This window comes from Sphaerodactylus townsendi, linkage group LG01 (assembly GCF_021028975.2).
Source record: "Sphaerodactylus townsendi isolate TG3544 linkage group LG01, MPM_Stown_v2.3, whole genome shotgun sequence".
In the NCBI taxonomy this organism is placed as follows: Eukaryota; Metazoa; Chordata; class Lepidosauria; order Squamata; family Sphaerodactylidae; genus Sphaerodactylus; species Sphaerodactylus townsendi.
The window spans coordinates 27,496,292-27,521,084 of record NC_059425.1 but is presented as its reverse complement, the minus strand read 5'-3'; the positions used below and the strand labels follow the sequence as shown (position 1 = coordinate 27,521,084).

General features: G+C 46.6%; 1 protein-coding gene across 1 annotated transcript; it reads left to right on the top strand.

Annotated features, from left to right (window-relative positions):
- Positions 1 to 5,481: 5,481 nt before the first annotated feature.
- LOC125443377 (actin-related protein 2-B-like) lies at positions 5,482 to 24,701 on the top strand. The gene is made up of 9 exons (XM_048515425.1): positions 5,482 to 5,681; positions 12,773 to 12,883; positions 13,921 to 14,136; positions 14,870 to 14,942; positions 16,742 to 16,878; positions 19,154 to 19,303; positions 20,321 to 20,466; positions 21,679 to 21,811; positions 22,684 to 24,701. Exons 1-9 carry the CDS (start codon positions 5,634 to 5,636, stop codon positions 22,852 to 22,854), a joined length of 1,185 nt encoding a protein of 394 aa, XP_048371382.1. The 5' UTR covers positions 5,482 to 5,633; the 3' UTR covers positions 22,855 to 24,701.
- The last annotated feature ends 92 nt before the right edge of the window (positions 24,702 to 24,793 follow it).

Sequence of the window (24,793 nt, the reverse complement as noted above, 5' to 3'; positions counted from 1 at the left end):
TTTCCCTGCAAACCACCCTCCCCCCTTTGAAAGAGGCAAGTTTTTAGGGTGGGGTGCAATCTGTGTGCAGAGCAGGGAAATCTATTTTGAGCCTGCCAGGAGCTGCCGTCTCTCCCTTGTCTTTGCATAAGAAGCTGTCCTTCTCCGAGTGCAGGAGCCCTGAGACCCAGGAATCTGTGTTCACACAATCAGGAAGGCAGGGGACGGGGAGGAGGGAAAGCTGCATGGGTTACTTCAGGCAGGCATCTTTTGTGTTCACCATGGGAAGCTATAATAGTAAGGTTCAGGGTCATTCGGTGAGGATAGTCGATGGTGGGCTCAGAACCAATGGAGGGAAATCCTCCTTGGCTTGACACTATGCTCACTGGTGGAACTCATTGGCACAAGATGTATTCAAACTGTTGGGCTTAGATAAAATCACTAAGCAGAATTGCAGGTTCAGAGGTAGCCTAGCTCCAGCACTGGTTTTGGAGAGGGCTATACTTAGGCCCTGATTGGGCATCGCCTGGATATCACTGGCTAATCAAAAGGAAAGAGATGGTTGGGCTAGATGTTCCTTTGGTCCCATTAAGTCCGGGGGGTGGGGGGGAGGTGGCATGGTATGGCCCGATCTTGTCAGATCTCGAAAGCTAATCAGGATCAGCAATTGGAAAGGAGATTTCAAAAGAAGACTGCGGAAGAAGGCAATGGCAAACCTTTCGGCTTCTCACTTGTCTGGAAAGCATCTTGTTAGGATTGTCATATGTCATCAGCAACTTGGTGGGATTTCATAGTTTTTGATTTGGGGATTTCTCACACACACACACACAGAGAGAGAGAGAGAGACAGAGACAGAGACAGAGACAGAGACAGAGACAGAGAGACAGAGACAGAGAGACAGAGACAGAGACAGAGAGAACGAGAGAGACACACACACAGAGAGAGGGTCTCTTCTGAGATTCTTATGCTCAGATTGCTTGGTCCCATGTGGCCCTCTTCACTTTGCAATCAAACTTACACAAATATGTGGGGGGAGCAGGAGTGGCTGGCCTTTCTTCAAAGTAGACACAGCTCAGCCACCAGCCCAACCTCTCCACCATACCTCAAATGCCAATCCACCCCAGTTCCATACCACCAATGCTGCGCTGCACCTAATGAGCCAAGTGTTCATTGCAGTGACTAACACATGTGTACATGTACATCTGTTAAACTTGGATCTGGGAGGCCCACTCTGCCATGGAAACTCTCAGGATGAACCTGGGTCAGCCATTCTCTCAGCCTAACCTAACTCACAGGGATGTTGTGAGGACAAAATGAGAGGGGCTGGAGACAGGTATTGCAAACCGCTTCATGTCCCCATCGGGGCGAGGAGGAAGGCATAAATAGCCAAATAAATAAGGGTGACTGCTGAAATTAGTTTGCTCCCAGATTCCCTGAAAAACTTGCCCCTGCAATTGTCAAAGGCTTTCACGGGCGGACTCAACTGGTTGTTGTGGCAGTGGTCTGGTAGATCTTGTTCCTAATGTTTCGCCTGCATCTGTGACTGGCATCTTCAGAGGTGTATCACAGAGAGAAATGTGTTACACACTGTATCCAGCAAGAAGGGAATGCTTCAGAGGATGCCACAGATGCAGGCGAAACCTCCGGAGAAAATATTACTGGAATACAGGCCATACAACTCGGAAAACCCGCATCATCCTAGTGATTCCAGTTGTGAAAGCCTTCAACAATACAAAGTGCAAGTTGGTTGCTCTCTTGGAAGAGAAGATCCAAGTATCTACACTTAAGCATGTTAAGAAAAATGAGGATTTCCTGGACAGAGTGGAGCAGACAGTATTGGGTGGGAAACACACTCCTCTATGAGGTGGACGGCAGCTCTCAGGCACAGGAGGTAGACAACTGGAGGAATGTGACACATAGAAATGGAGGGACCAGGGAGCATTCTGTGAGTTTGAAGCTACAGAATCGATTTTAAGTTCTCTCCCTTGTCCGTGAGGATAAGGAACAGGCCCAGGAGGAGCAACAGAGTCAGTCCTTGGAGAATGTGCAAGTGACAGAAGGTTCAGCCCATGGAATGGTCCCTGTAAAGCCCCAGAGAGGAGGTGGTGGGTGGGGACTCTCAGCCGAGGGGAACAGAAGCAGTGATTTGCAGGCCTGACAAGATGTCTCAAGAGGCGTGCTGTCTTGCTGGAGCAAAAATCAGTGATGTCACAGAGAGGCTGACAAGACTTGTCAACGTCACTGACCGTTATCCCTTCCTTTTGATCCATATGGGAACAAATGACACTGCAAGATGTAGCTTTTGGGACATGACATCACAAGGGATTGTAAAGCTCTGGGAAGGAAGCTGAAGGATCTGGATACACAGGTTGTCATTTTCTCTCTACTCCCAGTTGAAGGAAATCAAGACTTGTTTTGCTTTGCCATAAACCAAGGAACTGTGTAAAGCAGAGGTCTGCACCCTGCGACTCTCCAGATGTTCATGGACTACAATTCCCATTGTCCCCCGCCAGCATGGCCATGCTGGCAGGGGCTGATGGGAATTGTAGTCCATGAACATCTGGAGAGTCGCAGGGTGCAGACCCCTGGTGTAAAGTCATGCTTAACAATAATCTTTACAGTGGAGTCTTCCTAAATATACTGATGGGTTTTGATTAGGATCTTCAGATTGGAGGTAACAGAAATGCTTCCACGAGAATGTCAACTCAGTGCATGGCAGCTGTTAAAAAGGCAAACTCTATGCTAGAGATAATTAGGAAAGGAATTAATAATAAAACTGCAAGGATTGACATGCCCTTATATAAAGCAGTGGTGTGACCGCACTTGGAGTACTGTGTTCAGTTCTGGTCGCCACATCGCAAAAAGGATATTGAAGGCCGTTTCCGCACGGGCAATTAATGGCAGCCTGGAGATGGCAAAAACGCCGTCTCCAGGCTGCCATTCGCACAGGGGGCGCAGCTGCATCGCAGCTGTGCCGCCCTCGCGCCGCCCGACCGCCGCAAAGCCGGCGTTTCCCCAGAGCGCTTGGAAGCGCTGCCGAGCGAACGCCCGGGGACATGCCGGGTTGGCTGGGTGCCGGCGCTCGGTGGCGCCGGCTGCCCGGCTGTTTCCAGGACCATCCGTGCGGACGGTCCCAGCATCGTCGGGTCGGAAACGGCCTCTGTGCAGAAACGGCCGAAGAGATAGAAAAAGTGCAGAGAAGGACAACGAGGATGATTGCGGGATTGGAGCACCTTCCTTATGAGGAGAGGCTGCAGCGTTTGGGACTCTTTAGTTTGGAGAGGTTAGAGGGAGGATATGATTGAAGTCTATAAAATTATGCATGGGGTAGAAAATGTTGACAGAGAGAATTTTTTCTCTCTTTCTCACAATACTGAAACCAGGGGGCATACATTGAAAATGCTGGGGAGAAGAATTAGGACTAATAAAAGGAAACACTTCTTCACACAACGTGTAATTGGTGTTTGGAATATGCTGCCACAGGAGGTGGTGATGGCCACTAACCTGGACAGCTTTAAAAGGGACTTGGACAGATTTATGGAGGAGAAGTCAATGTATGGCTACCAATCTTGATCCTCCTTGACCTGAGATTGCAAATGCCTTAGCATACCAGGTGCTTGGGAGCAGCAGAAGGCCATTGCTTTCCCATCCTGCATGTGAGCTCCCAAAGAAGGCATCTGGTGGGCCATTGTGAGTAGCAGAGTGCTGGACTAGATGGACTCTGGTTTGATCCAGGAAACTCTCATGTTCTTAGGTTCACTAAAAGTCAACATGGGTTTCTCAAACACAAGTCATGCCGGACTAATCTTACCTCTTTTCTTTTTTCATTAGAGTGACAAGCTTGGTAGACAAAGGGAGTGCTGTGAATGTATCATACCTTGGTTTTTGTAAGGCCTTTGACAAAGTGCCCCATGACATTCTTGCAAGCCAGCTAGTAAAATGTGGGCTAGACAATGCTACTGTTAGGTGGATTTGTAATTGGTTGACTGACTGAACCCAAAGGGTGCTCACCGATGACTCATTTTCATTCTGGAGAGAAGTGACAAGTGGGGTGCCACAGGTTTATGTCCTGGGCTCAGTGCTATTCAGTATTTTTTATCAGTGGCTGGAATGATGGAATAGAGGGCATGCTATCAAATTTGCAGATGACACCAAATTAGGTGGGGTAGCTAATACCTCAGAGAACAGGATCAGAATCCAAAATGACCTGGGCAGATTAGAGACCTGGACCAAAACTAAATGAATTTCAACAGAGATAAATGTCAGATACTACACTTAGGCAGAAAAAAATGAAATGCACAGATATAGGAGGGTGACAAAGTACATGTGAAAGGGATCTGGGAGTCTTAGTAGGCCAAACACTGAACATGAGTCAGCAGTGTGATGCGGCAGCCAAAAAAGCCAATGCGATTCTGGGTTGCATCAATGGGAGTATAGTGACTAGATCAAGGGAAGTAATAGCACCTCTCTATTCTGCATTGGTCAGACCTCATCTCGAATACTGTGTCCAGGGGTCCAGGGGTCCAGAGGAGGGTGACCAAAATGGTAAAAGGTCAGGAATCCATGCCCTATGAGGAGAAACTTAGGGACATTTATCTCTGGGTATATTTAGCCTGGAGAAGAGAAGGTTAAGCGGTGATGTGAAAGCCATGTTTAAATATTTGAAGGGCTGTCATGTTGAAGAGGGAGCAAACTTATTTTCTGCTTCTTCAGAGACTAGGAGAAGGATTCAAAGTACAGGAAAAGAGATTTCACCAAAACATTAGGAAGAATTTCTTGACAGTAAGGGCTATTTGACAGTGGAATTCACTGCCTCAGGACGGGGTGGGGGGGGGGCGGGATGGAGTTTGGATGTTTTTAAAGAGAGGCTGGATGGTCAGGAGTGCTTTGATTGTGTATACCTAACTCTCCGATTCTATGAAACATTGACAATTTTAAACAAAATGGGCATACAATCGTTATTCAACGTTCACTTGACTTTTCGTTACATGTTCTTATCATATTATGTTCAGCACATGTACAGCTCAATGTGCGATTCTACCTTCACATTTATTCATTTATTCAAGTTTCACTTGTAAAAGGAACACTTTGCGGCTTTGTCTTGCAGCGTGACATGTGAACTCGGCGAATCGAGTCAAGACGTTGGGCTAGCCACGCCGGGTGCCAACGACTCTGACTGGCATCACCTATCCAGATAAGCTGAGGTGAAGCTCTTTCGCATCACCTGAGATCTGATTTTTAAAAAATCCCACTGAAGTTGTTGGAGAATAGAACCCGGGACCTTCTGCAAAAGCAGATGCTCCATCATGTCCTCATCGTGACGGTCCTTTCTTCGGAGCAGGGACCAAGCTGCATTACTCCCCCCGCCCCCATCCAATGTCATTTAAGGACAAAGGTCCGTCTGCTGTTCAGACGTTCTCAAGGGCATCCGGCAGTCCTCCCGTGGCCCTCTTCGGTCCTTCCCTGCTCAGCCGCCTCTCTCTCACCCAGCCCAGGATGTTGCATCACGGCTGGGGCTCGGCTCCCTCCCAGCTCCGGCGCCTGCTCTTTGCACCAGCCCAGCCCCAAGCCCGGGCGGCGGCGCTTCCTGCCGGCTCGGCGCGAGAGGGAAGCTGCGAACCCCGCGACTCGGTGGCGGAGGCGGCGACGTCGCCATGGACAGCCAGGGCCGCCGCGTGGTGGTCTGCGACAACGGCACCGGGGTGAGCAGGCACGGCGCGGGCCGCTCGGCTGCGGGGTGGGAACCGGCGCAAGGCGCTGCCCGGGACGGGGCGGGTGGGAGCCGTGGCTGCGGGTGGGCTAGGTGGCCCGACAAGCGCGCATCTGTCCCCCAGTCTGCACAAGGTGGGGCCTCAGAGCCACTTTCCTGCCCCTCCTTTCCTCCCCCGGGTCACGGTTCCTTCTCAGTTGCTCTGAGGCCCCTTCCGCACATGCAGAATAACGCACTTTCGGTCCACTTTCACAATTGTTTGCAAGTGGATTTTGCCATTCCGCACAGGTGCAAAGTGCATTGAAAGTGTATTATTCTGCATGTGCGGACGGAAGCCGCCGGTTCGAATTCGGCCCGTGCGGGTTAGATGGGCTTAAGGGAACCCCTTTTGCCCAGCCCTACACTTCGAGTGTTTGTTCTGCGCGTGCGCGCACTAGGGATAGTTGCTCATTGAAAAGAGTGGACTTGTCACAGTCTAATAGACATGACACCAAAGTTAAGGGAACGGTAAGGGAGAAGACTTTTGGGTTACCAGATCATTGAACACTTCAGAATGCTGGATGATGGTGGTGGTGGTGATGATTGCCTCTGATCATGAGCAGAGGGCCTGTGAGAAATCACAATTGGCTGCATACCTATTTATGGGAAGCTTTGTCAAGCCTCTGACAAGAATTGCATGCTGAGCCCCTCCGAAAGAAATTCTGAGTACCCTTTCCAAAAGATATTTTAATCCGAGTTTATGATACCCCCAGATTCCCCAGATCAACTGTAGATACGGAGACTTCAGTTAATAGTGAGGATTCATATGCACACAATGTGGTCAAAACGTTTTTTGCAACCCCCTACACCAGGGGTCTGCAACCTGCAGCTCTCCAGATGTTCATGTACTACAAATCCCATCAGCCCCTCCCAGCATGGCCAATCTAGTGATGCCTTAGACATGTAAAAATAGAACCATTAAGCAGAACAAAGATAAAGCATCAAAGGCAGAAAAGCTTCCCAGTAGTTCCTTTTTGTTCCTTTTTTATTTGTTTGCTCAACCCATTGGTCATAGCAATGCAAAATATGTAGAAATATTCCAAGAGTGCAAAATAAGAGTTGATCCGTGTTGTCACCAGTGAGTCATTCAAAGTGATGCACACGTCTGTAGTCCTTTCTCAGTTTTTGGTCCTTCTCATTCTGGAAATTATTTGATGCTTGAGCTCAAGCCTTTGGCATATAAGTGCTTGTATGGCATAGGCAAGATTGTTTTTGTACTCCACACCAATTCATCCACTCCTGATTATGCTTGGAATGGAATTTGTGGGGGGTTGCATACCCTAGAACAGTTGATCCTTCTCAAATAACATTTACAGTCTAGGCTAGGGTTTCCCAATGTGGTACATGAGCATCATGACATCTGGTGGGATCCAAAGATGTTAATAACAGGTTCCGATGGTGGTGGGATTCAAACAGTGGCGGCGCCGCACACACGCACCTCCAGTCCCTATTGGGCAGGGAGGTTGCTTCAGTAACCTCTTCTCAACACTCAGAAAAAATTAGTAACCACTTCTAGAGAACTGGTTGGATCTCACCTCTGCTGAAGACATCTTTCCTGGCAACCCATAAGTGTTTTTAGATAGTGGGCAGGACAAGCTAGAGCTTTTCTCCAGCATGTCTTCTGATTGGCCATGGAACATCTGAACATCTGATTGGCCATTGGGCATCTGATTGGCTGTGCAGATTTTAAAAAATGCTTTCGGTAGCAGCTGCCACCGCACTACAAGGACCCTCACTATATGGCTGAAGATAAGCGGGGTTTACGCTAGAAAATTCTTTTAAACAACTTGTTCATTTTCAAAGGCATGCTGCAAAGAAAACGGTAGAAAAAACTCGACCCCAACTTATTTCTGTAAGGATCCAGCTAACTACAATACAGTATTTTGGATAATATGTACACTAATTAAATATGTATGTTGATAATATTACATTTTCAAAGGCATCCTGCTGAACTGAGCATCTGCTTGAAATGTTGACTAGTTATTGCTAGAGTTACACGTGACATGACTCCCTAAGATTTTGTGATTGGCTCCATGTCTTTTAGCTGGCATTTTGTACCCACCATCCAGTGGCAGAATTTCAAAGATGCCCACAGACTGAAAGAAGTTAAGGACTTCTGTAGTGTACTCCAAGTGGTCAGAGTCTGACCCCCCCCCCCCCCCCGGATCCCTTCTAAATGTATGTTGATAAATGAAATAGAAATTCTGATCTGCATTTTTGTTAGTAAAAAAATGAGGGTGATAGCTTAGTTTTTCTAGGTTAATTAAGATGGTGCACAGGAATATGATCTTTTATGTATAACAAAGCATGCATTGGAATGAGACATGTAGATCAGGGTGTGGAAGGGAAATAGCATAATGTCGGCCACAGTTTGTGCAAGTTCACCCACAGTTTCCCCAATTTGGTATGTGCAGGATAAATTTTTTGTTCTAACTTTTGGAGGGTGCATAAAATATCTCCAAGGCAAAATCCAAGAGTAGGAAGATATTACATTTTTAGCAGCAAGAAGGTGATAATGAATGAATGCACATTAATGAATTGTTGACAGCTTTTGCAGCTGGAATCAATGGGCTGTTATGAGTTTCCGGGGTGTGTGGTCAGGTTTGGTAGTTTTTGCATCTATGACTGACATCTTCAGAGGCATGTCACTGTAAGAAGTGTTTCTCAGGAGAAAACTCACAACAGCCAGAATGAACGTTAATTGATTCTGGGTGGCCCCTTTGGATGTGATTTTTTTAAAATGTACATGCTAATTATCAAATGTAAGAGAATATTTATTTGTTTATTAGACTTACTATACTGTCCACCCCCGAAGGATTCTGTGAAACATGTCTGAATCAGAAGAGAAAAGTGGCAAAGAAAACAATCTGGCAGCAAATATAACATTAAGGGGGAAAAAAACACAGCTTCACGGTTTTCATATCTCAGGAAGAAAAATGTATGAGTGTAAGATCCAGACCAGTTTCCAAGTCAATGAAAATCACTCTGCAATTAGAAAAAGAAGATTTCAAAGGTTACACTGCCAAGCAAATTTCTTAGCAAGTGTAAGGTTAGGATCAATTACCAATTTCTTTAGCTTTTATTAGAAAACAAGGTTGGACTTGGACTGGGGGCACTTTGCTTCCAATTCCCCCTTCTCCATCACACAGAACACAGAAGGTTGCCCTGGGCTACTTCACAAAGTTATGGCAAGAATCAAAGAGATGCTGCCATGCTAAACGTTCCATGACTTACCTGGAGACAGACTGGATGGCTTAAGGTCACGAAAGCCAACTTACTTCCATATACTACCAAGAGGGATGGAGTTGGCATAAAGCACCCCCCTCCCGCCCACTTTGAACTTCATCCCCCTCCTTCGGATGTATTTGTGAGTGGAAGAAAGGGTAAAAACTGTTCCCCAAACAGAATATGTTTCTAACATCTTTTTAAGACTTGTGAAAAAGCAGTCTGAGATGGGGGGTGGGGGATTATGCCTTGTAGAGCTGGTGGGAAGAAATCCAAGAAGACGGCTGTTGCTAAGGATCACCATCCACTTTTTAGACAGTTCTGCCTTTAAAATGCTACATTTGTTCTCAAGGGTTGGAATTAACTTGTAACTGACATGATGTGTGTATAACAAATGGGATGATGCTGCATATGAGATTTTCATGGCAGGTAAGCATATGCTGAACAGCAAAAGATCCCACCCATCTGTTTATTGCATAGGTTGGTTTAGATGCAGATTATATGTTAATTCCATTTTACAGTTGATTTATTTAAAATCTTTCTAGTTTACATCTCTACTAATAACATCTAGGGCGGTGTACATTTACTAAAACTGTAGAAACCTAAAATGAAACATGATAAGAAACTTAACATTTGAACAGTAAAACACAATAGCAGATCAAGTTGACCTAAAAATAACATCAGTGAAAGAGAACTGGAAATAAATCTAATAAATAAAAAAATAACCAAACAAGGACAATGATTGAATAAAAGCTATCTGAAGGGTGGAAAAAGTTTTCACTTGGCTGCGAAAAATATTCAGTGACGGGAGAAATTTGGCAAAGAAAGGATGAAAGCAGCTGAAGCTTGGGGGCAACCACTGAAAAGTCCCTTGTGTAGTGACGTAGTGGTTAAGAGCAGGTGTATTCTAATCTGGAGGAATCGGGTTTGATTCCTCGCTCTGCCGCTTGAGCTGCGGAGACTTATCTGGGGAATTCAGATTAGCCTGTGCACTCCAACACACACCAGCTGGGTGACCTTGGGCTAGTCACAGCTTTTCGGAGCTCCCTCAGCCCCACCCACCTTACAGGGTATTTGTTGTGAGGGGGGAAGAGCAAGGAGATTGTCAGCCCCTTTGAGTCTCCTACAGGAGAGAAAGGGGGGATATAAATCCAAACTCTTCTTCTTCTTCCTGACCTTCAAAGGTGTGGGACATGAAGAAATCAAATGCCGTGGATTTGGTCCGGTCCATATGGAATTAGCCTGTCTTAACCTTGGCTCCAAGATGGGAGAACAGTGTAAGCAACTTTGGTGCCCAGTTGGAGAGGAAGTCTGGGTATAAATGATATAAATAAATAAACACCGCATTAAGCAGCTCTGGTTTTAGTGTCTGTTACTGAGCAAGTTCAGTAGCATCTTGAAGACCCACAAGATTTTCAGAGTATAAGCTTTTGAGAGTCAAGGCATATTTGATGAAGTGAGCTTTAATTCTCAAAAGTTTACACCCTGGAGATCTTGTTGGTCTTTAAGACCCTGCTAGACTCGAATCATGCTCTTCGCCTCCAGTACCTGAAACCCACCTGACACTGTCTTTGTTATTGTGTGTGACTAATTTTCTGGCTGCGCACGTGTCACTCGCAAGGTCTGTTGGGGTGTGCTAAAGTGGGCCTTTCTGGGCAGCATTTCCAACGGCCGAGCTGTGCGCTGTGACTTTGACAACATTCTGGAGCATGGCTCTGTAGGCGAAGCCACCCCCTTGTGTTCTCGCAGATTTCTATGGATTTTTTTGTTCCCAGATTTGTTGCTGAACATGACTCACAGAATCTAGCTGTGAGAGATGTGGGTGGGAGACGGCTTGTTCTGTGATTCACCAATGCCTGATTTATTTTATTTTTAAAAACAGAGAGCGAATGAGAGGGATGTTACTGGGGCTTAAGCCTGCTAGGGAACCTTTCTCTTTTTGCCTCTTTCTTGGTTGCCCCTAAACAGTAGGTGCTAAGTAGGGGATCACAGGATATCTGACCTTTTGGGACCTTTGACTTTTTAGGTGTATGATGCAAGGAAATCTGGCTGAAAGGTGCTGGCTATGAGGTTGTCACTGTAAATAAATGTCTGCCCAAAAGCAAGGCATGAGGTCCCCCCCCCACCCCATTATGCAAGGAAAAAGCAGTGGGGAAAACTTTCAGTGGGACTAATGTGGCAACTGAAGCTAGCCATAGATAGCTAAGATCAGCAGGAACCAGAGATCTCCCCCCACCCCCCCCCCGCACATCAATGTATGCATATTTCTGAATGCTCAGGCTGCAAGCCACTTCCTTCTTGCCGGCCTGTTTGTTCTATCTCTGAGTCACGGATTGCAATTTTGCTTCCTGTTTCTCCACTTCCTCTTGCTGCTCCATTTCTTCAACAAATGGGCCTTGTTAGAATCCCATGCCATTCCCTTCCAGTGCTCCTTGACAAACTACAAACTGTTCAACTGTTGTGCAAAGGTGCACAAAGCAAACTGTGATGAAGGTTAGATGCAAATTGCCCTGCTAGACCCAAGTAGCCCAGCATTCTGGGGCCCACTTACCAAGATGGTCCTCCTATACTGGGGCTGTATCCCATCAGACTGCAAATCTGATGGATTACTCTTCCATTTAAAAATAAAAAAATCTCTGCACATTAAAAAAGAAAAAAACTAGAAAGGCTTCTAGTTTCTTCTAAGTTTCTTCTTGACTTGCTAGATTTCCAAATGCAAGGGGAACATTCTGTCTTAAGAGCCACTGCCTGAAACAACACAGCTCTAGGCACAGGTTGAACTGGACTTAGGAGAGACCAGCCAGGTGCATGTAGGAGCTTACTGAGTTTTGGCTCAGAATATCACCGTTTTCTTCCATGAACTTATGTGGTTGCTGTAAGGAAGCCAACTACTCCCCATCCAGAACCCCTCAATATGTGTGTACTATTGGCCTACTTTACAGGGCTGTTGCAACAATTACAGTTAGATAAAATCAGTGAAGGGCTGTCAGTGCTTAAAAATGATGGATAAAGACTCAGAAGGCTTACTGTGTAACCTGGACTAGTCACTGTAACTTCATAGGATAGATGATGTTAGGATAAAACGGAGATGGGAAGAAAGCTGTTGTAACTTACTGTGAGCTCTTGCTGGGGAGAAACGCAAGGTGTAAATAAATAGTACAGCAGCTTGTTTAGCAGAGTGTTGGTTGGCCCAGATGTCCACAAATGGAGATGAGGGTGAATCTGGTTGCCCCAGATGTCCACAAATGGAGATGAGGGTGAATTTTGCTGAGTCCCCTTCATGTTGTTGGGAGTGCTCTGTTTCCCAGGGTCAGCATTTTGGGACAGTTTTGGGGCTGCAGCAGGAGCAGAGAGGTCAGGTTGCCAACTCCACTTTGGGCAAGTCCTGGAGATTTGGGGATAGAGCTAGAGGAAGGAGCTCAACAAGGATGTGATGACACAAAGCCCACCCTCCAAAGTTGCCATTTTCTCTAGGTAGGGATGGCCAACTTATGGTGCTCCAGATGTTCATGGACTACAATTCCCATCAGCCCCTGCCAGCATGGTTACATCCATAATTGTAGTCTATGAACATCTGGAGCACCATAGGTTGGCCACCCTTGCTCTAGGGGAATGGATGTCTGTGGTCTGGATATCAGCTATAATACCAAGAGATCTCCAGCCTCTACCTGACGATTGGCAACCCTTCCATCACTGAAAATTGACCACATGGTCCAAGATTGGGCTTCTATGCGCATGATCTCTCTCTCTTTCCCCAACTCTTGCCAGTTTCTTAAATGTTTATGTCAGTTTACTCATTTTTCTTTACCTTTTTTCTAGTTTGTTAAATGTGGCTATGCCGGCTCGAACTTCCCTGAACATATCTTCCCAGCCTTGGTGGGACGTCCCATCATCCGTTCCACTGCCAAAGTTGGGAACATTGAGATCAAGGTGAGTGGTGTCACGGTGGGCTCAGATTAGAATTTGGAAGCTCTGGGAACGCAGCAAGGTTCCCAACTAAAGAAGATGGCAAGATTTAGTTCCCTTGAGCAACCCAGAGGCAACTGGCCGTCTCTGAAGCCATTAGTTCTCGGGGGAGGGGGGGGCAGGATCCAAACCCAACCAAAATCCTTATACTGTATAGTTCTCTTATTTGTTTGGAGAGTGCAGCTGCCCAATCCATATGAACCAATAGAGAACAACACACGGTGTACTTTTGTAGGAGTTGTCCAGAGAGGCAGGCCTTACGTCTGTTCTCTTTATGACCATTGATCCCTGCAAGGCATTATCTGAATGGACAGTGGTTTCTTTCAGACTGAGAAGGGTCTTTTTCAATGCTTTTTGTAACTCTGAGATGTTATGAACTGGAAGATGCCAGGAACCGAACCTAGGACTGTCTGCATGCAAATATGTGTGTTCTACCACTTAGCCATAGTCCCTCCCTCTCAAATAAGGTCCAAGGAAGGGGCATTTGAGCATGCAACTTTCTCATTTGACAACCAATCTCCCTTCTGTATGAAAATGTTTGGCCCAACCAATCTGTGCTTTTTTCTAAGTCTCTAATGGTGCATATTATTTAAAAAAACTTTGTTAATTGAGCAGTTACATTTTTAATCCTTGCAACCTGGTGTTGCATTATTAACTGCCTTGAGGCAGAGGAGAGAAGATGGAATATAAATGTTTTAAACAAATACATATATGTAGACTAGACCTGTCTCAGCTGAATGAATGAACTGTTGCACAGAGATGTCCCAAATCCAGTGTCGTGTAAACTCATATGCAGTAAAAATTAACCTGCATTCAGATCACATGAAGCATGTTCAAAAACATTTGGTGTGAATGTTCCTCCAGCTTCTGATTGCACGTGCTCTGAAATTCAGGAGCCCCCCCCCCCCCCCCGGATCATATTCAACAAAGTTCAAAAGGCATGAAGGCCAGAGCAGTAAAATGTAACTTTAAATTTAAATGTTGATGCCTTGTCTGCCCAGGACCTGATGGTGGGGGACGAGGCCAGCGAACTACGCTCCATGTTGGAGGTGAACTACCCAATGGAGAATGGGATTGTGCGCAACTGGGATGACATGAAGTACTTATGGGACTACACCTTTGGACCTGAGAAACTCAATGTTGACCCCCGCAACTGCAAGATCCTGCTCACCGAGCCCCCCATGAACCCCACCAAGAACCGAGAGAAGATTGTTGAGGTCAGAGAAGGGGGAAGAAGGGGAAATATTACCTGAGGAGTTGGGAGGGGGTATCAGGAAAGAAGACAGTATGGTATATGGGAGCCTTCTAGAAGGTTTGAGCAGAAGAGTTCATCCAGGTATCAGTTTTCAGTGGGGAGACAAGTAGTTGAGTTGTATAGATTGTGATTGAAGTCAGTCTCTAGAAAGTGAACCCTAAGCAGAAGAGGAAATAGGGGAAAGATGGGGATAGCAGATGCTCACCCAAGCTGACTTTGGCTGAGAGGAGTATGGAAGGCAGTTCTAAATTGTCCCTACTTCAGTAGTTTTCCCTGGGGCAGGGGAAGTATAAGAGGTTTCCAGCTGATCAAAACTCCAGTAATGGAGTGGGGAACACGTAGCTAAACTTTGAAAGGTGGGGAAAGTTCTCATCTTGATAAGGTATGACTCATGCATGCAGCTTGTATTTGTACTGAGGTGGCAGAGCCCTGATAATGGACTGAAGTTTTTCATTCTCTCAAATTCTACCGCCTCGTTCTCCGGCATGTGCAAACTAGGCCTAAGATGGTGAAGGGGGAAAGGCAGAAAGTGCCTGCTCTTGAAGGAGGGAAAGAAGTCTCAGGAACGGGGTGGTAATGACAGCTTTGAAGGTTGGAGGAGGGGGCATAATCTTTGAAGGCTTAGGAACGTTGTGGGAGGTGACATAACTTTTCCCTCAAGCAACACTAACTGATGGTTTTTCTTCATAACTCAGGTGATGTTTGAGACCTACCAGTTTGAGGGAGTTTACATAGCTATTCAAGCTGTGTTGACACTCTATGCCCAGGGTAAGTTAGAGCCTGAGGGAAGGGAATGGTGGAGAATTTGTCATGGGTTTGCCTTAAAAACTACAGCTAGTGAAGTGTGGTGGTTAGAATGCCAGATTTAGGACCCGGGAGACCTGGGTCAGATGTCTTCTAAATAACAAAGCTCATAGTATAATCTTGGGCCTCCCTTGGTTAGCCTAATTTACCTCACATAGCTATTGAGAGAATAAAGTGGAGGCATAAAGAAACATGTGCACTGTTTCAACTTTCTTGGAGGACAAATATTTGATAGATCCTCGTGATGGTCAAACCTAGCAGAGGATCATAATGTGGGGAGCTGTCCATTTTGTTGAGTGCCTTCACAGCAGTCAATATTACAGTATTGCAGAATACCATTCGAATCAGTGGACTTTAACTGGTTCATAGCCATGGTTACCCATTTTTTAAATTGTAATGCCAGATGGCCCCACAGTTCTGAGGACAGAACATAGCTCAAAAGCAGTCTGCTCCCCTAAAAAATAAGAGGTTGTGTAAAATAGTGACTGAGAAAGTGTGCAGTCCGACTGTTGACTCTGCTGAGAATGAACACTTTTAAACAAGCTACGCTGAGCCCCACTCCACCCCCACCCATAATATGGAACTAATAATAGTGATCAATTCTATAGGGTCATTGTAAGAATTGAAAGTGCTATGAACACGCTAAAAGCACTTTCCAAATGTCATTATTTATATACTTAATATATAGTCCACTTTTTTCATTGGGCCTGCAGGTGGATAACAGAATTAAAAATAATTGAATTAAGATAGGTGACACCTCCCACCCATCAAGGCACAGTTTACTTACGGCAATCCTGTGGGGTTTTCAAGGCAAGAGATGTTTTGAAGTGGTTTGCAGTTGCCTGTCTTCACATCCTTGGTGGTCTCCCACCAAATTGCTAGCCTGTCAGGACTTAGGCCCTTTCCGCACAGGCGGGAAAGAGCGCCCCAGGGATGCTAAAAACAGCGTCCCTGGGGAGGGGTTCACACGGCCGCCGCTGCTGCATTGCAGCAGCGCCGGTTTCACAACCCCTGAGCAGCACGAAGACGCTGCTTCCGAACCTCGCTCCCTGAGCAAGGTTTTTCGGAAGCAGCATCTTCCAACATGGCAGTGGCTGGAAGGCGCCATTTCCCCCGCACTGTCCCCGAACACCTACCTTGTCTCCTGGCTTCCGGATCGTGACAGAGGCCAGGGGACACTCCCCCCCGGCCTGCGACTCCAGAGCCGTTGCTCCAGGCTGAGGGGACGTGTCCCCTGGCCTCTGCGACAAGTCGGAAGCCAGGAGACAAGGTAGGCGTTCAGCGACGAAGGCTGTGCCACTGCCTGCCGCCTGTGCGAAGGCTGCGCCACTGCCTGCCGCCCTCCTGGGGCCGTCCACGTGAACGGTCCTGGGGGTGGTGGTGCGTCGGCATTCTTTATGCCGACACCCCCCCGTACTGTTGCAGTGCGGAAAGGACCTGAGAGTATGTAACCGGCCCAGGATCTCCCAGCAAGCTTTCATGGCATGAGTGTGGATTTGAATCTGGGTTTCCAGGTTTTCGTGCAACACCCTAACCACTACATCACACTGACTCTCCTAAGACAGGCGTAAAAACTATTTGGCTGAGGATTTCTCCTCCTTTTTTGGTAACTGGCCCAAACAACAACAACAAAAATCCATACAGACTGTTTTTTTTCTCCCAGTTGGTTGGCAACCATATTCACAGATAGGACACAAACTTTTTCTATGTGCTCTTGGGGATATCTACAGTGTGGTAGAGCCTCAACATGTTTCCCTTTTCAGGTCTCCTCACTGGTGTGGTAGTGGACTCAGGGGATGGTGTGACACATATCTGTCCGGTTTACGAGGGCTTCTCCTTGCCCCATCTCACCCGTCGGCTGGATATTGCAGGGCGTGACATCACACGTTACCTCATCAAGGTGAGACGTAGGGCTAAGGCCAGCTTCATGTCTTGGTTGGGGCTGCCTCATTCACAGGTGGAACTTTTGAAGAAAAGAACAGAAAGCCCAACATGTAATTTATTGACTGTAAATTGTCAATACTAGAAATGCATCTAGTTGCTTCTACATTAAGTTGTTTTGCATTCCTTGCACATTCCTTTTCTGCAGTTATCTGCAAACAGAATTGAACTAACAATATGGGCAAGAAAGGTCCAGCTATATGTTTAGAAGGAAGTAAATCCTGGTCAGCAAAGATTTCATTTGTTATTAGTTTTGTAGCCTTTTTACATGGTTTGCGATAGCATTTCTGAATCAGTAGTTAATTATCAGTTCTTACAGAGGTATTAAGCCAAAGTGACTGTTTTTAAACAAATTGTAATAGTATAGTTATCATATGTCTAATACTATACAGGGCCACAGAGTATATATCCATAAAGTGGGTTTAGGGCAGATAGAGGGATTTTACTATAAACCTGAAGAAAGTCCCAGGTTTGCAGAAAAATCTGGGGTCTGAAAAATACATTCAGGGGATTTCCTTGCAAAATAATAGAAATAATATCTGTCACATTAAGAAAATAATGCCCACTGAGCTCTCAGTGGCCATTTTGGATGTTGCTGGGCAACAACGACAATATTGCTGAGCCTCCTTGGTTTCTGTAAAGCAAAATCTGGCTGCTAGCTCCGCACAACTGCGTTGTGCAACTCAGCCAGACCTTTCCTAGGAGAGAGGCTGCCAGGAGGCGGGAAGGATGGAAATCTTAAGATGAGGGAGGCAGAAAAAAGGTTTGTGGGTGGAAAGTACGCAAGAAAGCAGGGAAAGGGGAAGTTTTGGGGGCTGTCAGGGAAGGAAAAGAGGAAACAGTGAGTGAAAGGCATAAAGGGGAAATGAGATGCCTCTTGAAAGTCATTGTGGGTACCCCATTTGTGAGATTATAATAATAAACATAAAATAATAATGATCATTCATTTTTACTTCAAGGATGAATGCAGCAATTTCAGTTATCACCCTCCACGAATAAGACCTCACAGTTAACTATTTACTCAACTCAGCTGAACAGGAAATATCCTCAGGAGAATTTCAGGGGAAACACTAGGTGGAAACAGTGTAATATGGATATTCCCTTAAATATGAGTTAATGAATGTCATCAATTCCAGACTAAATGAGAGGAAGCAACAGAAAGGCCTGTTACTCATGGAACACTTACTTCAGGGTCTTTTAGCTACGTGGTGGGGCTGAAGGGTGGTCGCTTTGTATTTCTCTGTTTACATGTGAGGAGTCAGCCCAGGCCTCCCTGCAGCTAGTCTCAACAAGCCTCTGTTTCCTGATTCACGTAACTCTGTCCCTCTTAAAGGCACAGACATCATAATATTCAGTAGTCCCAATGTTATAGAGCTGATATTCTCATCCTGCCTCTCCCTTCCCCTACTCTCTTTATCTCTCTGCTGCTGCAGGAGAGAGGCTTCTTTTAAGAAAGAGGCTTCTTTGGAAAAAAATTTTTTAAAGCCCTCCTGATCATCAAGGAGGCATAAGTAGAGCAGGTGGACTGGAGCCAGAAACAGACCTTGCTTGTGCTGTTCCTTGCAAAAGCTCTTGTTATATCGATATATTGAAATGTGCATTAGAGAAGCAGGAAGGAGTAGGCAATATGGAACAGAGCAAGGGAGAAGGCAAGGACAGCAGAGTGGGGAGGGTGGAGCTAGGCAGGCTGGTCGTGGGCGGAGGGAAGAGGTCCAGGGCAAAGCGGTACTCACTGGAAAATCTCCCTGCTCTGGCGGTAAAGCAAAATTAAATTCGTGTTAGAAGTGGTCTCCCTTGCAGCGGGGAGACTAGAAAGCAAAAGTGGGGCTGGAGGAAAAATGTCTATGCAAGAAATTTTGCTGCAACAGACATTTGCCCCCATTGCATAGCAGACATTTTGTGCACAATCAACTTCAGAACAGTTATTTTAATATTTGGAAGCTTTTACTTAAAGTGAATATGTTGCTTATAAAATGGAAAGATCTGTGTCATGTTGTGAATCTGTTGCCTCTCCTATCCTTAAAAGATTCCCTAAAACAGATCCAATTTGAGCTATTATGATGGTCAGCAGGGCAGGGTAGTTCTGCGTGGGAGCTAAGAACATGAACAGATTTCTCAGCGCTTTCTCCAGTTTCCAGCCTACTTTGGGGGCAGCCGAGATCAATAGACAGATGTAATAAAACAGGTGTAAGTTGGTAGTGTACATATACCTTTTGTCTCCCTTTTTCTGGCAGCTCTTGCTATTGCGTGGTTACGCTTTCAACCACTCAGCTGACTTTGAGACAGTGCGGATGATGAAGGAGAAGCTCTGTTATGTTGGCTACAACATTGACCAGGAACAGAAGCTGGCCCAAGAGACCACTGTGCTTGTGGAATCCTACACGGTAATTTGAGAATGTGGAAGTGGTGATAGGGAGATCATTTCTGTGAGAAGAATGGGGGTTAATTTGTATCACGGTTCCCTGGGAATGAGCCCTTAAACCAGAGGTGTCCAATTGGCCATGCCAGCAGGGGCTGATGGGAATTGTAGTCCATAAACATCTGAAGCTCCATAGTTGGACACCTCTGCCTTAAACTATTTTGGGCTAAGCCTGGTAATAAAATCAGTGTCCCTCTGAACACCCATAGAATGCCTTTCCCTCACTGTGGGAAAAAAGTCTGCTTAATGAAGGCCTGTCTCTCTCCAAGCATGAACCAGGTCATGTCATGATAGCCTTTATTGGCATTCCAAAATACAATAAATAGCATGAACCAGGTGTCGTGGTTAAGTGTTGTGTGAGGACATGGGAAATCCAATTTCAGCTCTTATTTTTATTTAATTCATTCATTTGTACCCTGCCTTTCTCCCCTTTGGCAGCTTTAAATCATTCTCCTCTCTTCTCTCTTCCATTTTATCAGTGTCATAGAAAGGAAAAATGGTGCCCAGGGCGAAATGGTAGCTGCTGCCGCCGCCACCACCGCCCCCCCCTCCCCGAACACACCTTACTTACCTTTTTAAAGTTAAAAGAGCAGCCAGCTCCAGTCCGTGGGGGCTGCTCCAAGCTGCGGAGGCAGCCTGAGGGGAGGGATGGGGGGAGTGATTCTCTGCCTCCCGGCACCTGCGCCAGGGGCGTTGTCCCCCCCTTCCCCGTGGTAGCTCTGCCTCTGCATTTTATCCTCACAACAACTCTGTGAAGTAGGTTAGGCTGAGAGAGTTTGACTGACCTAAGATCACCTAGCAAGCTTCCATGGCATAAGTGGGGATTTGAACCTAGGTCTCCTGACACTGTTAATTGCTACACCACACTGGCTCTACTCAACCAGACGGATACAACTTTGTAATGTAGATCTAGCCTGGGAGAAACCACAGGACTCCAGCATCCATAAGTCTCATTGACTCCCTTTCCTTCTTGTCCCTGCAGCTCCCAGATGGACGAGTGATCAAAGTGGGGGGAGAGCGCTTTGAGGCCCCAGAGGCCTTGTTCCAGCCCCATCTCATCAACGTGGAGGGCGTGGGCGTGGCCGAGCTCCTGTTCAACACAATCCAGGCCGCTGACATTGACACCCGGTGAGCAGAACTGCGAGAGGGTGGGTGGGGGTACCATGCTTCGTCTGGGCCAAGAGGAGGGGCAATGGATCTGGGAGATCCCTGGGGTTCAGTGAGCAACAGGATCTTGCCCCAGTATCAAAGGGAAAGGATCTGTTTCTTATAAAGCAAGGCTTCAGGCCACTGCAGGTTTTAAGTTTGGAAATATGTGGTGGGGAAACGGCACAAGATATAACTTGAGGTAACACATGCCATTTGGAAATAGCAGACAACAGAGAAAAGTATTTTCATACTTAAGAACCTAAGAAGTGTTTTGCTGGATTAAACTAAGATCTTTCTAACCTGGCTTTCTGTCATTAGGGGCCGTCAGATAGAATCAGAGTTGGAAGAGACCCCAAGGGCCATCAAGTCCAACCCCCTGGAATGCAGGATCACATAATCAAAACACTCCTGACAGATGGCCATCCAGCCTCTGTTTAAAAACCTCAAAAGAAGGAGACTGTACCACACTCTGAATTAGTGTATTCCACTGTTGCATGTCCCTGGATACTTGCAAGCAAGCTATGGTGGAAATCATCATCTTCTGCCATTTGCCCCAGACTCCATTAGTCAGGTGTATACTGCTTCTGTGCATGGAGTTCTGTTTGTATAACATTTAATAGCCATTGATAGACCATCCTCCATGAATTATGACCCTTTTTTGACTGCCGCCCTTAACTAGAGGACCTCATCACACTTCGTTGGCAGTGAGTCCTATCATGAAAGGATGGGTTGTGAGAAGTCCATTCTTTAGTCTCCCCGTTCAGTAAATAACTCACTTGAAGGGTACAAGGAATTTATTCATGACAAGAGAGTAACAGTGAGAGTTCTGGCGAAAAGGTGCCAAAATCAGTGATAATATGATGCAGCATTCTCCCCGCCCCCCCATGAGAACAGAGGCAGGCAGTGCAAACCACCTCCATTCATCTCTTGCCTTGGAAACCCTACAGGGTTGCCATAAGTCACCTGCCAATTGACACTGCTTTACACCATCAGGATCCAGCAACCATTCCTCCATTCAGCTATCAGTTGATTGCTGGGCTCATGTCTCTCTCCGCCCTTTGCGGCTGGGAGACAACATCATGAAGCAAAGGTGAAATAGGGAGACTGGAAGCTGTCTCTGTTGCTATGCTACTGAAAATGCAAATGCTTTCAAGGAGGACTTAAGAGGCATCATCGTGTTCCTTGTTGCAGAGCCGAGTTCTACAAACACATTGTGCTTTCGGGCGGTTCCACAATGTACCCTGGGTTACCATCTCGCCTGGAGCGCGAGATCAAGCAGCTGTATTTGGAGCGGGTGCTGAAGGGCGACGTGGAAAAGTTGTCGGTGAGTCGGGGTGGGGTTGGTGGTCTCTCGGCTAGCCTGAGTCCACAAAGAAACCAGGTGAAGCAGGCAGCAAATGGTCACCATTTAAGAGTGGCAGAGCGGAAGGAGGCAGAGCTGACCCAAAAGTGGAGCTTGGTCCACGCTGAAATAAATGGGAGCTGAACAAAAGCCCCATCATACAGAGTGGTAAGCTGCAGTACTGCATTCAAAGCTCAGCTCGCGACCTGAGTTCAGTCCCAATGGAAGTTGGTTTTGGGGTAGCCTGGTCAAGGTTGACTCTTCCTCCCATCCTTCTGAGGCCAATAGAATGAGTACCCAGCTTACTGGGGGTAAAGTGTAGATGACTGGGGAAGGCAACCACCCTGCAAACATAGTCTGCCTAGCAAATGTCATGATGCGACATCATCATGTGAATCAGTAATGATGCGGTGCTTGCAGAGGGGACTACCATTACCTGTTAAAGCAAAAGCACAGGCATTCATATCCGTGGGGTTTGGGCCGAATTGCCTGATGGTTTGTGCCCTGTGTAAAATTAGTGGAAATGAATGGGCAGTAAAAAAAATGGTTGTAAGAGTGGTCCTGCGAGTGGCTTGATGTCTGCCCTCCTGTTCCCTGGTTGTGCAGCGTAGCATCTGCTGAATGATTTTGACGGTGCTTCTGTCCGTTAGTTTTTTATAACATGCCGGTGAGCACTTTTGAAAGAGTTCCTCCTCCCTTTTAATATCACAACAGTCCCATGAGGTAGGTCAGGCTGAAAGAAAGCAACTTACCTCTCTCTCCCTGGGCCATGCAAGTGCATGCAAGTGTGGGGGTGAAAGGAGATTCCCGCAGGTACCTTTTCCAAACCTGCTTTTCCCCCTTTGCCGTTCCAGAAATTCAAGATTCGCATTGAGGACCCGCCCCGGAGGAAGCACATGGTGTTCTTAGGTGGGGCAGTGCTTGCTGACATCATGAAAGATAAAGACAACTTCTGGCTGCGACGGGATGAGTACTTGGAGAAAGGAACCCGTATCTTGGAGAAGCTGGGGGTGACGGTGCGATAGGAACCCTCCGCCCTTTCCTCCTTGCCTTCATGCATTGCCATTCCCCTCAGGTCCTCAGTTCCTTCTCCTGTTGAGCCAATGCATTGCCGACTCTTGCAGGGGGTGTGTCAATTGGGGCACTGAGGCTTGGGATCAACAGAAGAACTGGAACTAGCTTCCGGTTTTCTAAGCACATGCAGCTATTTTATCTCCTCCCTGTTTCCTCCTTGCTTTCCCCCTCCCAAGCCGCTTACCATTATGGGCATGTGTTAGCAATCTCATCACGTCCATCAGGCAGGGAACAAGAGTGTGTGTGTCCCACCCCCCAACAGAGGGGCTTCAGGGCTCCACACTGACCTCAAGTGGACCAAAGTCAGTCTTCCAGGAAGTTTCATGTGACACGTTCTGTGGACCTCAACTGCCAGTCTCAGAGAATCCCTTCTTCTACTAGCCTCCCTTCTTCTACTGAGCAAAAAGGGTGCAAGTTTCTAGACCTCGTGGCTGAGAGAAAAATGCTTACGCACAGCTAAAAGCTCAGGGATCTGGGAGACAAGGCTGAAAACCAGCCTTCGTTCTCCTTCATTATCAACTCATGTCCATCCCTACTCTCAGTTCTTCCATGTTCTACAGAATAGCAGATTTTACAACTCCACCACGCAACTCTTACTTGCATATTCAAGGATTGGCAGTCTTTGCTAAGAAGAAGGGTGGGGTTGAATCAGGTACAAAATGAGCCCTTATGTTATGGGGAGGAAGTTACTGTTACCCCTCCTCATGAAGATGGGAACACCACTCTTGCTCACCTAGAAACATTGGCTTTTTTCAGCCATAGGCACAGGGTTGGGTTTTAGCTTTGCCTGCTGGCAGAGATTTATACCAAGCAACTTTATGAAGGAATGAAAAGGAATGACCCTATACCTCTGCATCCACAAATGGAAACATCATACACAGGAAAACAGGTTCAAGGCCAAAATTAGGAGGTGCCTCATTTTGAGAAGGCTGCCAATACCCCCAACCAACCCACCCCTGCTAAAAATGGCTTTCCAAAGAAGTTGGGTGGCTATCCATTTACCTTTGCTTTCACATCCTGCATGTGAGCTCCCAAAGGCCATTGCTTTCATATTCTGCATGTTAACTCTCAAAGGCACCTGGTGGGCTACTGCAAGTAGCAGAGTGCTGGACTAGATGGACTCTGGCCTGATCCAGCTGGCTTGTTCTTATGTTCTTATACCTGCCTGGCCTCCCCCATCTGTAATGGCCACGTGAGTCACGATAGGCATAAATCTAACAAGAAAGCATTCCAAACCAGATTGGCTGAGGAAACCTGCACCTATTAACGGAACTGGAACCCCTTTGCGGAAGAGAAGGTGGCAACCATCTTTTCCCCATCCCTGGCAAAAAGCCTTCCTCAACATTGCAGATGCTGCTATACCTTTCCTGTGCGCTCCCCCCCCCCCCCAAAAAAAAAATTGCCTGTTTCTTACAAGGGGAAGAGATGGCAGGACAAAAGACAGCATGGGTTGGGACCACTTGCTGCCCCCATACTCAGCTCACTTGAAAGCAGAAGTCACTCCTGGCCCTACTCATTGACCAAACCTTGGGGGATCCCAGCAGTAATTGTCTGTGTCGCTTTCCCTCCCATTATCCATAAACCTCTACTATCTTCCCTCTTTTACAACAGGACATCTGTTCCCCTGGTGGGGATTACGGTTGCTCCCCCCCTTTTCAATTTTAATGGGGCAGATTAATGCGAGCATTTTGCACCACGTTCTTTGTATCAACTGCAGGGGAAGGAATATCACTTTCCTCCCCATAACCGTTCCTGAAAAAAAAAATCTTGATTTTTAAAAGTTGATTTGCTTTCCAAACTCTCTGGCTTTTATTTTAACACTGGACTGAGGGTGACCTGAGATGGAGTGGGCCTCTTGGCGGACGGGATTTGAATGGATAATCGGGCCCT